The 14641-nt window shown below is 44.3% G+C and overlaps 1 protein-coding gene across 7 annotated transcripts in view; it reads right to left on the reverse strand.

The window, feature by feature from the left end:
* Positions 1-14641, reverse strand: part of NUBP1 (nucleotide binding protein 1) — a 39891-nt gene that overhangs the window by 15585 nt on the left and 9665 nt on the right. For 6 of the 7 annotated variants that reach the window (XM_029577382.1, XM_029577379.1, XM_029577380.1 and 3 more), the window contains one exon: positions 3439-3507. In XM_029577382.1, coding sequence (XP_029433242.1) covers positions 3439-3507 — 69 coding nt within the window. Of the gene's footprint in view, positions 1-3438; positions 3508-5402; positions 5517-14641 lie in introns of those variants that run through there. The other variant, XM_029577383.1, reaches the window with a different exon arrangement.

The raw sequence follows: 14641 nt of genomic DNA on the forward strand, positions 1-14641 counted from the left end.
GAGCCCATTCCCATGGCGGCGAAGAGGAGACCTGACCCCGACAAAGCAAGGCCGCCACAGCCTGTGGCGGCGAAGAGGAAACCCGACCGAGGCCGCCACGGGAGCCCATTCCCGCGGTGGCGAAAAAAGAAGGCCCGCCGGAGTAAAGCCGCGGCGGAACTGGAGCCCATCCCTGCAGCGAAGGAAGAAGAAGTTTTTGGTGAGAGCGGGTGCGTCTGTGCGTGGATGAGTGCCTGGGTGAGAGCGGGTGCGTCTGTGTGTGTGGATGAGTGCGGGTGCGACTGTGTGCGTGAATGAGTGCCTGGGTGAGAGCGGGTGCGTCTGTGTGTGTGAATGAGTGCCTGGCTGAAAGCTGGTGTGAATGGGTGCCTGGGTGAGGTGGTGTGTGTGGGTGTGAATGGGTGCCTGGGTGAGAGGTGGTGTGTGTGGGTGTGAATGGGTGCCTGGGTGAGAGGTGGTGTGTGTGGGTGTGAATGGGTGCCTGGGTGAGAGGTGGAGTGTGTGGGTGTGAATGGGTGCCTGGGTGAGAGGTGGTGCGTGTGGGTGTGAATGGGTGCCTGGGTGAGAGGTGGTGCGTGTGGGTGTGAATGGGTGCCTGGGTGAGAGCGGGTGCGTCTGTGTGCGTGGATGAGTGCCTGGGTGAGAGCGGGTGCGACTGTGTGCGTGAATGAGTGCCTGGGTGAGAGCGGGTGCGACTGTGTGCGTGAATGAGTGCCTGGGTGAGAGCGGGTGCGACTGTGTGCGTGAATGAGTGCCTGGGTGAGAGCGGGTGCGTCTGTGTGCGTGAATGAGTGCCTGGGTGAGAGCGGGTGCGTCTGTGTGCGTGAATGAGTGCCTGGGTGAGAGCGGGTGCGTCTGTGTGCGTGAATGAGTGCCTGGGTGAGAGCGGGTGCGTCTGTGTGCGTGAATGAGTGCCTGGGTGAGAGCTGGTGTGAATGGGTGCCTGGGTGAGAGGTGGTGTGTGTGGGTGTGAATGGGTGCCTGGGTGAGAGATGGTGTGTGTGGGTGTGAATGGGTGCCTGGGTGAGAGCTGGTGTGTCTGTGTGTGAATGGGTGCCTGGGTGAGAGCTGGTGTGTCTGTGTGTGAATGGGTGCCTGGTTGAGAACTGATGTGTCTGTGTGTGAATGGGTGCCTGGGTGAGAGCTGGTGTGTCTGTGTGTGAATGGGTGCCTGGTTGAGAACTGATGTGTCTGTGTGTGAATGGGTGCCTGGGTGAGAGCTGGTGTGTCTGTGTATGAATGAGTGCCTGGTTGAGAACTGGTGTGAATGGAAGCCTGGGTGAGAACTGGTGTGAATGGGAGCCTGGGTGAGAACTGGTGTGAATGGGTGCCTGGGTGAGAACTGGTGTGAATGGGTGCCTGGGTGAGAACTGGTGTGTCTGTGTGTGAATGGGTGCCTGGGTGAGAGCTGGTGTCTCTGTGTGTGAATGGGTGCCTGGGTGAGAGCTGGTGTGTCTGTGTGTGAATGGGTGCCTGGTTGAGAGCTGGTGTGAATGGAAGCCTGGGTGAGAACTGGTGTGAATGGGTGCCTGCGTGAGAGCTGGGGTGTCTGTGTGTGAATGAGTGCCTGGGTGAGAGCTGGGGTGTCTGTGTGTGAATGAGTGCCTGGGTGAGAGCTGGGGTGTCTGTGTGTGAATGAGTGCCTGGGTGAGAGCTGGGGTGTCTGTGTGTGAATGAGTGCCTGGGTGAGAGCTGGGGTGTCTGTGTGTGAATGAGTGCCTGGGTGAGAGCTGGGGTGTCTGTGTGTGAATGAGTGCCTGGGTGAGAGCTGGGGTGTCTGTGTGTGAATGAGTGCCTGGGTGAGAGCTGGGGTGTCTGTGTGTGAATGAGTGCCTGGGTGAGAGCTGGGGTGTCTGTGTGTGAATGAGTGCCTGGGTGAGAGCTGGGGTGTCTGTGTGTGAATGAGTGCCTGGGTGAGAGCTGGGGTGTCTGTGTGTGAATGAGTGCCTGGGTGAGAGCTGGGGTGTCTGTGTGTGAATGAGAGCCTGGGTGAGAGCTGGGGTGTGTGGGTGTGAATGGGTGCTTGGGTGAGAGGTGGTGTGTGTGGGTGTGAATGGGTGCTTGGGTGAGAGGTGGTGTGTGTGGGTGTGAATGGGTGCTTGGGTGAGAGCTGGTGTGTGTGGGTGTGAATGGAAGCCTGGGTGAGAGCTGGTGTGTGTGGGTGTGAATGGAAGCCTGGGTGAGAGCTGGTGTGGGTGTGAGAGCATTTGTGTGTGGTTGAGAGCTTGTATATAAGAGACCATGAGTGTGATTGAGAGAGAGACTGGTCAGGGAGGTGAGAGAGACCGAGACTGTTCGTGGGGTCTAATTGGAGTTATGTGTGTGAGTGACTGGTTGTGGGCGCTAAGGAAGAGGACTGTGAGGACAGAGCTTCAGCAGCCCTTGCTGCTTCCTGTGAGTGCTATTGGCCTGGAAGGGAAAGGAGTAGGAGAGTTGCTGGAGAGGGTAAGAAAAGGTGGCTTTTTAAATTTATTTTTCTTGATTGCCATTTTAATTATTGGGTATTATGCGATGTCTGCTGTTTTGAAATATTTTATTGATATTTGGACATGTTTTAATAATTTTTATGAGTTTTTAATTGTTGGATATTCTGTTCAGCAGCTGTTTTGTAACATTTTTAGTAAAGCTTTACAATTATTTCTGTGTGGGGCGCTATAGCAGCTTGGCTTATTCTGTTTTCCCAATAGGAAATGTATTAGTGTTTAGGGCCTGGTTTAATAGTTGTATTCCTTAGATACGGTTGTTACTGGTTGAGTGTGTTCCATAATACAGGTGTATCTTTGTGCGGGTTAGTTTGTGTGCATTATTGCAGATCCTGGGACTATGTTAGGTGCTATATTTCTCTTTCCATTTCTCTAGGTTTGCACTGCATGCAGAGTGGCTTTTTTGGTTTTCCATTCCAGTTTCTGTCTCCATATTTATAATTTGTGGTTTTTCTGTACTTGGTGAAGGTCAGTTCTGGGTGTGTGACAGAGGTGAGATATTTTACTAGCATGTAGGCTTTTGTATCAATCTTATTTGTTGTGTTTTCTCAATAGGATATGCATTAGTGGTAAATTACTGTCTTTTCATAAGAAGGGCTATTGTGCCTGGTAGTAAAGGGAGTTTGTTTTGCTTTTACTGAGATGTCATCAGAACCAGAATATCTTTTTTGTATGGCGAGTTGTACAGGGTAATGCCCTAGATCTGCTCTGCACTCATTGCGGGGGGTTTAGGGGATTCCTGTGGATGCAGAGTGCATGTTTACATTTAGCCCCGTGACGGTCACATGCTCAGTGTGTCACGCATGTGAGAACCATCTGTCAGGTGTGTCCCGGCCAAAAAAAGGTTGAGAACCACTGCTCTAGACATTTCTATATTTTGAAATGAAGCCAGGTTGGTTTTGTATTTAGAAGTGGCAGATTGCTTCTAGCCTGCTCACGACCAGCAGAGACGTACCTGTTCTCCTTCCAGTCCCATCATTTTTGGAATCGATGGTCCACAAATGTCAACATCGAGCAGAGCAACCTGAAAAATGCAGAGCAGAAGAAAATTAAGGCCTGCCTAAACTATTCAATCCTTCAAAAACGGCAATCAACACAAGCGGAGAGTGACTTTCACAGACTAACCAGCAGCACTGGGGTAATCTACATGGAGCGGCGGTTACAACTGTAACAGCACTGGACTTCCAAAAAGGCTGGGGCGACCTACATCAAAGATCCTGGTTAAAAAACAAACTCCAGTATGCAGGGGGAGGCTGGATGTTTTGGGACAACAGTCTCACTAATCTTGCTGGCTGTGGGAATTATGTCAAAATTGGTAATAAGACCTGGAAGGAAGATTAAGTATTGGTCTCATAAGAAAACAAGTTGAAGAGGTCAAGGCCTAAAAGAGCCTACCATTGCTATAGCTGGCCTCTAGATACCAGACTGTCAAGGCTCATCTGGGTAAGAGCCATGGTTACCTCCATGGTTCACCTTAAAGCCATGATCACTGAAGCTATCTGCAAAGGTGCAACTTAGTTCTCACCTTCACATCCTTTTACTGTTTAGGCAGTCTCTCCAGAAGAGATAGTAATTTCGGGCAAGCAGTCCGCATAGCCCGTTCACCCAGTAGTCCATTCTCCATGGTGGGCGGGGGAGGGGGAACAGTCCAGGTTGCTTTTTCAGTAAGAGCTCTGTCATGCAACGCTCAGTTTGGGACTCCCCACGTGTCATGGCTAATTCAGCCCTGCTTGTCGATGGAGAAAGCAAGTTTGCTTCCAGTAAATGAGGATCTCCTCAGACAGCAGGATGAATTAGCCACACTTAATACCTGCCACCTCCCTGCAAAAAAAAGTTGACTACAATGGACTGAGGGGGTTCAAGAGGAAATAATAGTTTTTAAAAGTTTCTGAAATCCTTTTCCTTCTTACAACTCCTAGCACTATACATTGGAGTGAATCAGGGCACTGCTATATTGAACCTTATCAGAATCCTGGGAAGGCATCACATTCGGCCATGCAAAGCATGAGTATAGCACACACAGATGAAGAGGAAATCTTTATAAAAAAAAAATAAATAATGGTGCACATCTTATACTAATTAAACAGAGTTTAAAATATAACAAATCAAATCATGTGAAACAAAAAACAGGACCTAGGAATAAGATCAAATGTAGAAGGTATTAAGTTAAGAAACAGTCAAACCAGAAAAGAAGAGGTAGCTTTGTATCGTAATTGAAATGGTGACTGAAACGAATACAGGGAAGTTTAAGAAACATTCATGGCACGCATTAAACACAGTTATACTTCGCAAAGGGCATTCTTTGACAATACATCACCTGCTCAGAGAGAAACAGTGCTATGCACAACTTCTGAAATGTGTATTTTTAATCATTCACCTTTTTTTTTGCTCTTTATTAAATTTCCAGACATACTTAAAAAAAAACCAAACCCCAAACAATAGATCATGTAAAGCAATTAAATATCAAGAAATATTTGTAATAAAAATAAATCAGTATGACCATCAGTGTATAGACCACAATAGAGTGAGCTAAAGGAAATTAAACAAGGGAAAAGTCATCTAACCAAAATGTATATATATTATATAAATTTATATATACAGAGAGAGAGAGCTTTACTGTACATGAACTCTATAAACTGACGACCCTGCTCTTGAGAAAATTCTCAGGCAGCTCAGGATCAGAGAAAAGATATTTTACATCTCCCAGTTTAATATGGCACTTGCATGGAAATCTTAAAAGAAAAACTAGCTCCACTTTTTTTTTTGAAGAAACAATTTATGCCTTTGCTGAGTTGTTTTAGACACATCAGGAAAATCAGCCAACTTTTTTCCAAGAAGAAAGCCTGAAAACATTTTAATGTCCAATCCTTATCAAACTCTCAAGACAGGTAACCAATAAGGTTGTACGCAAGACGTCACCTTCTTAAGATTCACGAAAAGGAACATCTGTACTGTCAACTGGTACTGAAGGACCAGTTGAAGGATTAGCAGCAGAAACTTCATTCTCTTGACAGGAAGATAGAAGACCTTAACAGATGGAATAGGATCAGAAGAAACCTTCAAAAAAAAAAAAAAAAAAAAAAAAATCGGAACAGAATTTCTTTAAACATATCCATAGCGGAAAATAAATCAGACATGGTGGCAATTCAGAAAGTGCAAATTACACTGCCTAGAACGTTTCTTCCTAATTATAAAGTGACAATTTGCGCTTCCAAGTTCTCCATCTTTCTTTCATGTGCTTGTATTGCAAGAGACTGGGTATTAAAATGTGAGTGCAAAGGTTCCAAAGATACCATAATAGTTCTATCGATCCTACTAGCAAGGAGACAGCTCCAGAGCTGTTACGGCAGTCCATAGAGTCTCCAAAGTGAGGAGAGGTGGTTTAACCAGAGCAGAAACGGCTGATAAACCCTGGGCTCCTGAAGTACTAGCCACAGGAGTAGACATAAAGCCCAAACTGTTCACGCCCACAGTGCTGGACTCAGCTTGGGAGGTGATACTACAGACAGACAGTCAGTAATCAGACCTTCTCCCTCCAGAAACAAGTGCCTCTCAACATCTAGATTTGGTGAAGGCCTAGTATCAAGAGCTGAGAGACGTGGACCACTCATGGTAGGCAGCAGAGCCCTCAAGCCCTCCATTCCCTGATATTTGAAGATGGTTAGGGAAAAGAGAATACAGATTTGCCTGGAAAGTCAAAGATGGAGCAGCTGACTTGGCTGAAACACGAACTGCTCCCTATCAAATCTAGCAATGCAGGACTGAGGAAAATCTAAGCCACTCCAGCACCAGACGGTTGTTGGTCTCAGCTACAGAGTTCTCACAGGCAATGCTCAACCACTCCAGTCTGGGCTCCCCAAATGAACCCACAGGTACAGTGGTTTTATGCTGTTATAGAGTGCCTCCGGCTGATGGCGCTCCAGTACCAGTCTTGCTCATGGTTGGTGGTCTCAGCTGCAGCGTTCCTCACAGGCATGCTCAACCACCCAATCTGGGCACCCCCAGCCTTTCACTGATTTAGCTTCTGGATCCCCCATCAGCTAAGCTGAGCCAAGACTAGACATCTACAGAATACATCCAGGATGTGGAGCAAAAGCCTATTAATGACTTTATGATTAACTGTCAGCTAATCTATCTAAAACTCTGTTTTGTTACTACTGATATTATTTTATGTTGCAGATTGTTTCAACAAAATGCCATCTGGGAGAGCTAAGTGCAATAAAAATCCTTCTTGCCTAAAATGAATACGGTATTCAGTAATTCGCCCTCGAGGAAAACCCTGGCCTTGTGAACTGGAAAAAAAAAACCCAAAAAAACACAACTACACTTTTGTTCCTAGGGATCCATGAGCACATTTGAAAAAGCAATTTCTGAGGGTACAATGGGGAATTGTACCACAAAAATGTTTCCCCATCACTACTTCAAACATTCATGTCAAATACAAGAAACTGTTTTGTCAGTCTGCGCCCTGAATTGCCTGGATGATGCATTGCATTGTGAGCTCCAACTGACTTTTATGGAACCAAAATGAGTCGATACTCTCAGCTGCCGTTTATCCCCTGCGGACTTGAGGCTCATGAAGAAGGGAATTTGATTTCACATAGCATCTCTCTCATACAGTCTCTTTCAAAGACGTTTAGCTGCAGAAAAATGTGACGTGCAGGCCTGGAAATGAAGCCGAAACCATTTAAAACTGCTAAAACACTTTGTAAATCTAGAAATCTCTGTGGGTCAACTAGAAGCACAGAGAAGGCAGTGCAGCTTGCAACTCAAATGAACTACAACCAAAAGTCGTCTGTCTGCCAAATCTCATCTCGATGAGAAAGCAGAAGGAAAACTGTTAGTGCAATGCGCTGAACGAGGAAGGGCGACACAAAACCCCAAGTCCACAGACACCTGCATCTGTAAGCTTGCAAAACCATTGCTGGCAACTTCCCTTTGCTAATGACCTCCTGCAAGAAGCAGGGGAGCAGGTCCCGGGAGCAGAAGTACGTGGGGGGGAAACCAAGAAATAAAAAATCTCTTTTGAAAAGTAATTGGAAACCTTTCAAACAAATCTGGGACCCCTGTTTTCTTTATCTACAAGCAAATACAACGGATTCCAGATTTAAGATGCACACTTTAAACCTATTGTAAGTTGCAAATCTAAAGAACTGCAGCTTCACACTATTTCAGCGTGAACACCCTTTAAAATAAACCAGTAAGAGAAAATGGATTTCATTTTGTGGTAGATGCTATGATTGGGGCACTGAACAGTAACATTTTGGGGAGCACTGCCACAGAATGCACCCGTGGGACATGGGGACTTTTCTGAGATCCAGGCAGCCAAACCTTTACCATTCCTGAGGTACTGAATATTCACAAAACATTGCACATTCTCTGCTACTGAATATAAGGCTGAGGAATCTAATATGGGCGCACTTTTCAAAGAGCCCACATAGCTGAAAACTGCGGCTGTCAGAGAGAAATTACCCGGGTTGATTCACTTGGAAAAATGAGCCAGCATAAAGTTTTTTAATACACACACACACAAAAAAAAAAAAAAAAGTCATTCGCTCTGCGTAAGGGACTAAAACAGTGCATGTACTTTTGAAAATCCCATGTATGCATGCTGTATTCTTCCACCGACCTAACACCAACCCCTCACACCCAGGAATGTTCTCTATTTAACTCGGCTTGAAGCCTGTGCATAGTTCCAGCCGGGAAGAGAGCAATTTTCTGGCTGGCCATTTTACCTGGATAAATGTCTTTGAAAATTGCTCTCAACTTGCATTTCCAGCTGTGGCTGAAGCTATGTGCTAGCTTCCTATCTTGCACTGAACAGCTAACTCCATTCTCTTACTGGTGAATACATTCCGCATGGTACAGTTCTTAGCTCAGCTCTTACCCCTGAAGTCTGTGGTTTACAGTGGAAAGCAAAATCTATTTGTGTCTTTTTTTAGAATCTTCATCTTCCAAAGTGCTCAGGATCAAATAACATTATCATTTCAGCAGAGCTGTATTTCATGCACTTCAGGTCAATAGAAGAGCACAGTAAAAACCAGCATCCAATGCCAGTGTGGGGGACTCGGAAAACTGAAGTGCTGGATGACTGCACTGGCTCTGAGACAGTACTGCATTCTGCTGCACAGAGGACTTGAATTTGGTCCCGGGGTCTGATGTGGCTGGCGATGCTGCAGAGGCAATGCTCACAGCCCCCCGCAATGGAGGGCATCCCACAGTCATTGTACAATGGTGACGCCTAGGTGCCAGAGCAGGGGTCCATGACTGCAAGACTGTAGAAGGAACTTGGTGCCTGGCCTGCGGCCGACGATGGGGATTGAATGAGCTGGAAGGGGATACAGAAGAGGAGAAAAGATTCCCGGCTAAGTGCGAATGAAGCCTCATGGCGCCGTACTTCCAAAAATACTGCAATATACTGCACAATGTATTGTCCATGAGGAGAGCTGCACCCGGTTGTTGAAATTTCTCAAGTGCCTCCATCATTGGCATGAGAAACCTTATCAAGAATGACAGGGAAGTAACAATGGATTGAGATTCCTCTTCATGATGGAGATGGGGTTTTTTTCAACTGTTGTCCCGATTAAAAAAAAAAAGTCTTCTATTACAAGGAAAAGTTACTGCTTTAGGAAGGAGTCTAATTATATAGAACCGTCTCTTTGGAAGTCCAGACTGTATATAGCAAAGAACTTTGACTGAGGACAGCTGCTATTTCAATAGAGTGAGCTCAAAGAGGTGTTGGGATAGTCAGAGGGATTTGTATTTTATTGGTATTAGAAATGTTGTTAAAATCAAAAAGTCCCTTGGAGAACAATCTATTGTCTTGAGAGTGCTAACTGTTCATAGCCATGTGTGTTATATGAGCACTGTTGAGTATATTGAAGTGTTTTTGAGATGTGTATGAATGTATGTATGACTGGTTATATGATGTAATAATGGGTCTTTTGCAGCATGCTTTGCAAAGATGTTCAGTGATATGGATATTGCTGGTATATATTAAAGGTAGCCTAAAAATGTATGCTGTTATATTTGAATTTTGTAAATTTGTAATGAAACAATAGATAAGCTGGTTTAGACAGTAATAAAAGATTTTTTCTGACACTTCTTAAATTTTGTACCTTACATATTTATTGAAATAGAGGTCTATAAGCTGCCATTGTGGCAAGCACTGTTCAGAGTAAATCATGTCCTACAGAATAATCCCAGTATTATGTAGCGTAAGAGCCACAGCTACTGAAGACAAGACAGGCACAGGCAATACATATACAGTGCAAAGAACATAAGAAGTTAGGATACCCATGGAAAGAAAAAAAAAACATACAGAATGGTATTTGATAGTAAAAATTACTTTTCTTGTCATCTTCAGCATTTTTACATTGCATGTTCTGCCCAATTTCCTTTCAACAATTTGTAGGTCAAGCAAGAATAGTGTTGAAAGTCCGTGATTTTGAATGTCCCTAATGTGTGGATGACTTCTAAACTAGGATCTGTAACAGACACCAAGATGCGATTCTAGACAGAGCTTGGTGTTCTCTAGAGTGGAAAAAAACAAGGCCTCCAGAGAACAAAAAAAAGTACATGCAACCTTTCCAATATAACTTATGGTTTTGCCATAGCTAATCAAGTTTGAGCTCCGTAGAAAGGTTCTCAGGTGGAAACAATTCAAAAATACGGCCTTAGAACAACATTACGTGACCTTCCACCAAGTGTCATGGATTTCAGGGCTTCTAACTCTTTTTTAATCAAATCAATATGACCTAGGCTAACATGTTTCACGTTACTATATTGCCAAGTTGAAAAGCTGAAATAAAAAAACAACCTTTCCTTTCTCCCTCTGTTCCATAATGCACTTGGAAAGTGTTGTTCTAGCCTGAATTCCACACTGCTGATGTTTTTAATGATTAACTTACAATGAACTTGAAACCCTGAATGGAAAGTTATTATACAGTGATCTCACTTTCTAAAACTTGGGCTGGGACACGACAAACATACCTGCTAAACGGTTTTAATGGAATAACTCAGAGGCAGGTGCAAAATTAATCAAGAACATGATTTTTTTTTTTTTAACAAGACTATTTAAGAATGTTTTGCAGTGATCTGTTCAGAAATGATGTGCTGTTTTCTTCAATAATAATTTAGTCTTCTTACATGACGTCTACATGTTTGTTTATGCGTCCTTGGCCCCGTTAATGGCGTTTTATAATCACAGCCATGCATACACAATAGGAACTTTAACTGAATAATGTCTTCATACAGGTCGGATTGAAAGGAAACATTGAACTGCATGAAGGTCTGAAAATCCTGTATCAGCAAATCAAAGCATACAAAATGACCTGTTGAATATTTACCTTGAAGCAGGCCATAAGTTTGGATGTTCCATGAGGACTTGCCTCCTCAAGGAACACAAGATCAGTATTTTATACTTTGCAAAACTCAAGCATTCTCATTTCCTCTCCCTGAATTCTTTTTTGCCTCAGACATCACAAATATCATTCCCCCCCCCCCCCGCCCCACCCTGCTGGTGACAGCAACAGAAAAAACCAAGATGGCAGAAAAAGACCACATGACCCATCTTGTTTGCCCATCCACAACGCTCAGCTCTACAATCCCTACAAGCTCTCCGAGATCCCCGTGCTTGTCCCGTGCTTTCTTGAATTCAGATGCTGTCCGTCTCTCTACCGTCTCCACTGGGAGGCTGCTCCGGGCATCCACCGCCCTTTGGCGGCATCCTTGATAGCCGAGCCATTCCATGGGACAGTCGTTTGAGCGCGGCTTCATCTGAGGCGTTACCGTCAAAAGGGCTGCCCCTAGGAGTACAGCAATCTCCCAGGCGGCTCGCTTCAACAGAGGATTTGCAGGTGACGTTTTTAAACTCCTACAGGGTGGTGTAATAGGGAGGGGGGTGATGGCTGCACTTTGCCCGACTCAGAAAGTGTTAAGGAGGCAGAGAAGGAAGATGCTTTTATTACCGTGCTTAAAATGCTTCTGAGAAATCACGTTATGTTTAGGGTAAAATGCTCAAGAGAGTTCTCAGAGAAGAATCTGGTAACCGTCATTATTACCAAGGCAGTTCCCCGGGTATGAAGGTAAAGGAGGAGAGGTCCGAACCGATAAGAACACAGAGGGAGGGGGAGGGGGAAATCACTCCTGCTTCGAGCAGCTGCAAATCCCTGCCTCATGCGGTTGCTAGCTTTTTAATGCAAAAGTAGAGATTAGATCAGACAGACTTCAGACTGCCGGAAGTGGCGGGGCAGATGGATGTCTTTCTTGGGTTTGACATCAATCAGAAATGTAAGCTTTACCATATTGTATAAATAACTCTTGTTTCCTAATTTTTAACCAATTACCTATCCCGAGTAAGAGCTTGCCACCTATCCCATGAGATTTTAGCCTCCTGAGGACTCCCGAGATGGAGACTTTATGATACACCGACTCTCCTTTGCCCACATGCTTGTTCATACCTTCAAAGAATGGCAAGGGAAATTCGCAAGGTATGACCATCCTTTGCTAAATCCATGGTGGCTCTTCCTCATTAAACCATGTTTTAGCCACGTCTAATACATTTGTTCTTAATCGCTTCCACCAATTTACTCTGTACAGACATCGGGCTCCCCCGTCTGTAGTCACCAAGCTCACCTCTGGAGATCTTTCTGAAAATTGGCACTATATTAGCTGCCCTCCAGTCCTCAGGTACAAAGGCAGACTGAAGTGATAAATTACAGACAGGGACCCTCATTTTCAGTTTTCCTTTTGTTTTTCCTTGGAATTTATCAGCAATTATTATAACCAACCAAACAGGAAAAAAAATGTCTTTTTCCTCAATGATTTCCTCCTGTTTTGCTGTTATAATAAAAACTTTGCTAAGTTTAGGAGGGAAATAAAATAAAAACAGACCTCGAAGGTCCCTAATTACAGATTGCCAATAGCGCGCGTCTGAAGTTTCATATACGAGTTCCTTTAGAACCCTGGGGATCATCAGCCCTGGTAATTTACTGCTGTTTAGTTTGTCAATTTGCTCTAGCATCTCTTCAAAGTTCACGATGATTCGTTTCAGTTCCTCTGAATCAGTGCCTACAAAGAATAGCTCTGGTGGGGTATATCCCAAACATCCTCCACAGTAAAACACTGAAGCAAAGAATTCATTTCGTTTTTCAGCTCTGCCCCTCTTACTCCCTTGGTCATTTAATAACCCATCTGACTCTCCCGCAGGTTTTCCTTCATTCATCTGTTACCAGAAAAACTTCGCACCCCTCCCCCAGGTCACACAACAATTTTGAAAAATGGAAATGTTAGATGGCCCTACCAAGGACTACCAGCTGTTCCAAAGTTATAAGGGGAGACACCCGTCTCTCCCCAATACAGACATACAAGCACACAAACCACATTACACAGACAACATTTTAACATCTGATAAGCCTCTGTTTCTATTGGACTAAGGCTAAAAATAAGAAAAATAAGACTTCTATTTTATCACAAACTGCAGACTGCAGCATCTAATGAAATGGCTTGTATCATATTACTGGAATGAGTCTTTCCATGAAAGCCCCTGGTGTTCCAGCCATTTCTATATGCATGCTCCATCCTCGTGCTCTGTATAAGGCAATTCTTAAGCCCTGCGGGGGGTGCGGGCAGCCCCCGCAGGGCTTTGTTCGCACAGGCCTGCAAAGACATTTTCACAGGGAAACTCTCTGCAAAGCTTCCTTTTAAAATCTGGGGCCGGCCAGCGCTGTGGGTACAAAGTCCATACCATGAATGTCCGATGGGAATTTCAGAATGGAAACTCCATGTGTCGTTTGCCTGTCTGTTCTGCCCTCCCCCGACCCTTTTCGGCATGGGTGAAAGTGCCTGTGCTGTTTTATAGCGCAAATACTTTTACCCGCAGAAGGGGGGAAAAGCACTTTTCTCTTGAAAATGGTCCTTTAAAATGACTTATTTCACTCTCTACGTAACACGGGGTCTGATTTACTTAACTTTTTCCCCATTGATACAGAATGGGAAACAAGCCTTAGCAAATCTGGTCCTTTGTGATTAAAAAAAACCCAAAACTAATTTAGAGGTCTGCATATGTGTTTTGTGACCTAAGTGAAGATGATAAATTGTAGGTTTGCAAGCCTGAGCAATGAATTGTTCACAAATAGTCACAGATTATCTAAACAGAGAGCTGAAAAACCATCTCCCAGCACTTCTGCACTATCTGAAGGAAATGATAATAAACAGGATTTCAACAGCTCACTTTCCTTATCAAAACCCCAGTCTGCTGTAGTGCACATTAAACAAAGCAGGGTTTATCTTTTATTAAGCAAGGATGCTGTTCTGGCCCATTGCCAGGAGGTACTGTACTAATGGAGAGCAGATGGGGGAAGGCGAAAGGCTGGGTCAGGGGTTGGCTTCATTGGAAAACCATGCCACATTGCTAGACCAGAAAGGTCAAGAAGGCGATCGACGAGAGCTGTTCTGCTTTGAATAGTATAGGAGCTAGCTACAATTGAGCAGGAAAAACGTACGTGTACAGAATTTGACTTTGGGAATAGGTTGTTGGTATGGTCAACTTGTATTTTAAAAACTGATCACATAATGTGGATGACATCAGTTTGGCTGCTATATTGGAATCAAATATGGCCGCCAACTTGAACCTAAACTTGCATATAATTCCAAAACTAATTATCCTAGAAGTAGTAAACTGACAGTATATTGTATTAATATATCTGATATGTCCTGGTTTAGCAATCTCAATATAAAGGGAAGGGTTTTGGTAGCTGTTTGGGTTTTAGAGAAACTGTATTTATTTGAGAATCCAAAATGTTTTATTGTGAATAAGCTTTCAAGACCACCTTGGCGTCTTCTTTGGATATGTTCAAAATACAGGGTTGCCCCCCCCTTCAGCCATCACCACTACAGCTCTACTAAACCTCTCTAAACACCCACATCTCCACGTAAGTCTTCTTACTCCTTGCGCTCGAGTCTTCCCCACATCTACTACCCCTCCTGCAAATGATACAAATAAAATAACTCAGGAAGTGAACCAAATTCAGGAAGCAATTTCCTGCTCCTTGGGACCTTGGGCAAATCACTTCTCCCTCCATTGCTTCAGGTACAAACTGAGCTCTCTGGGGACATGGAAATATTCTACAGTACATGAATGCAATCCCCTTTGAAAT

This window comes from Rhinatrema bivittatum, chromosome 14, assembly GCF_901001135.1.
Source record: "Rhinatrema bivittatum chromosome 14, aRhiBiv1.1, whole genome shotgun sequence".
Taxonomy (NCBI): domain Eukaryota; kingdom Metazoa; phylum Chordata; class Amphibia; order Gymnophiona; family Rhinatrematidae; genus Rhinatrema; species Rhinatrema bivittatum.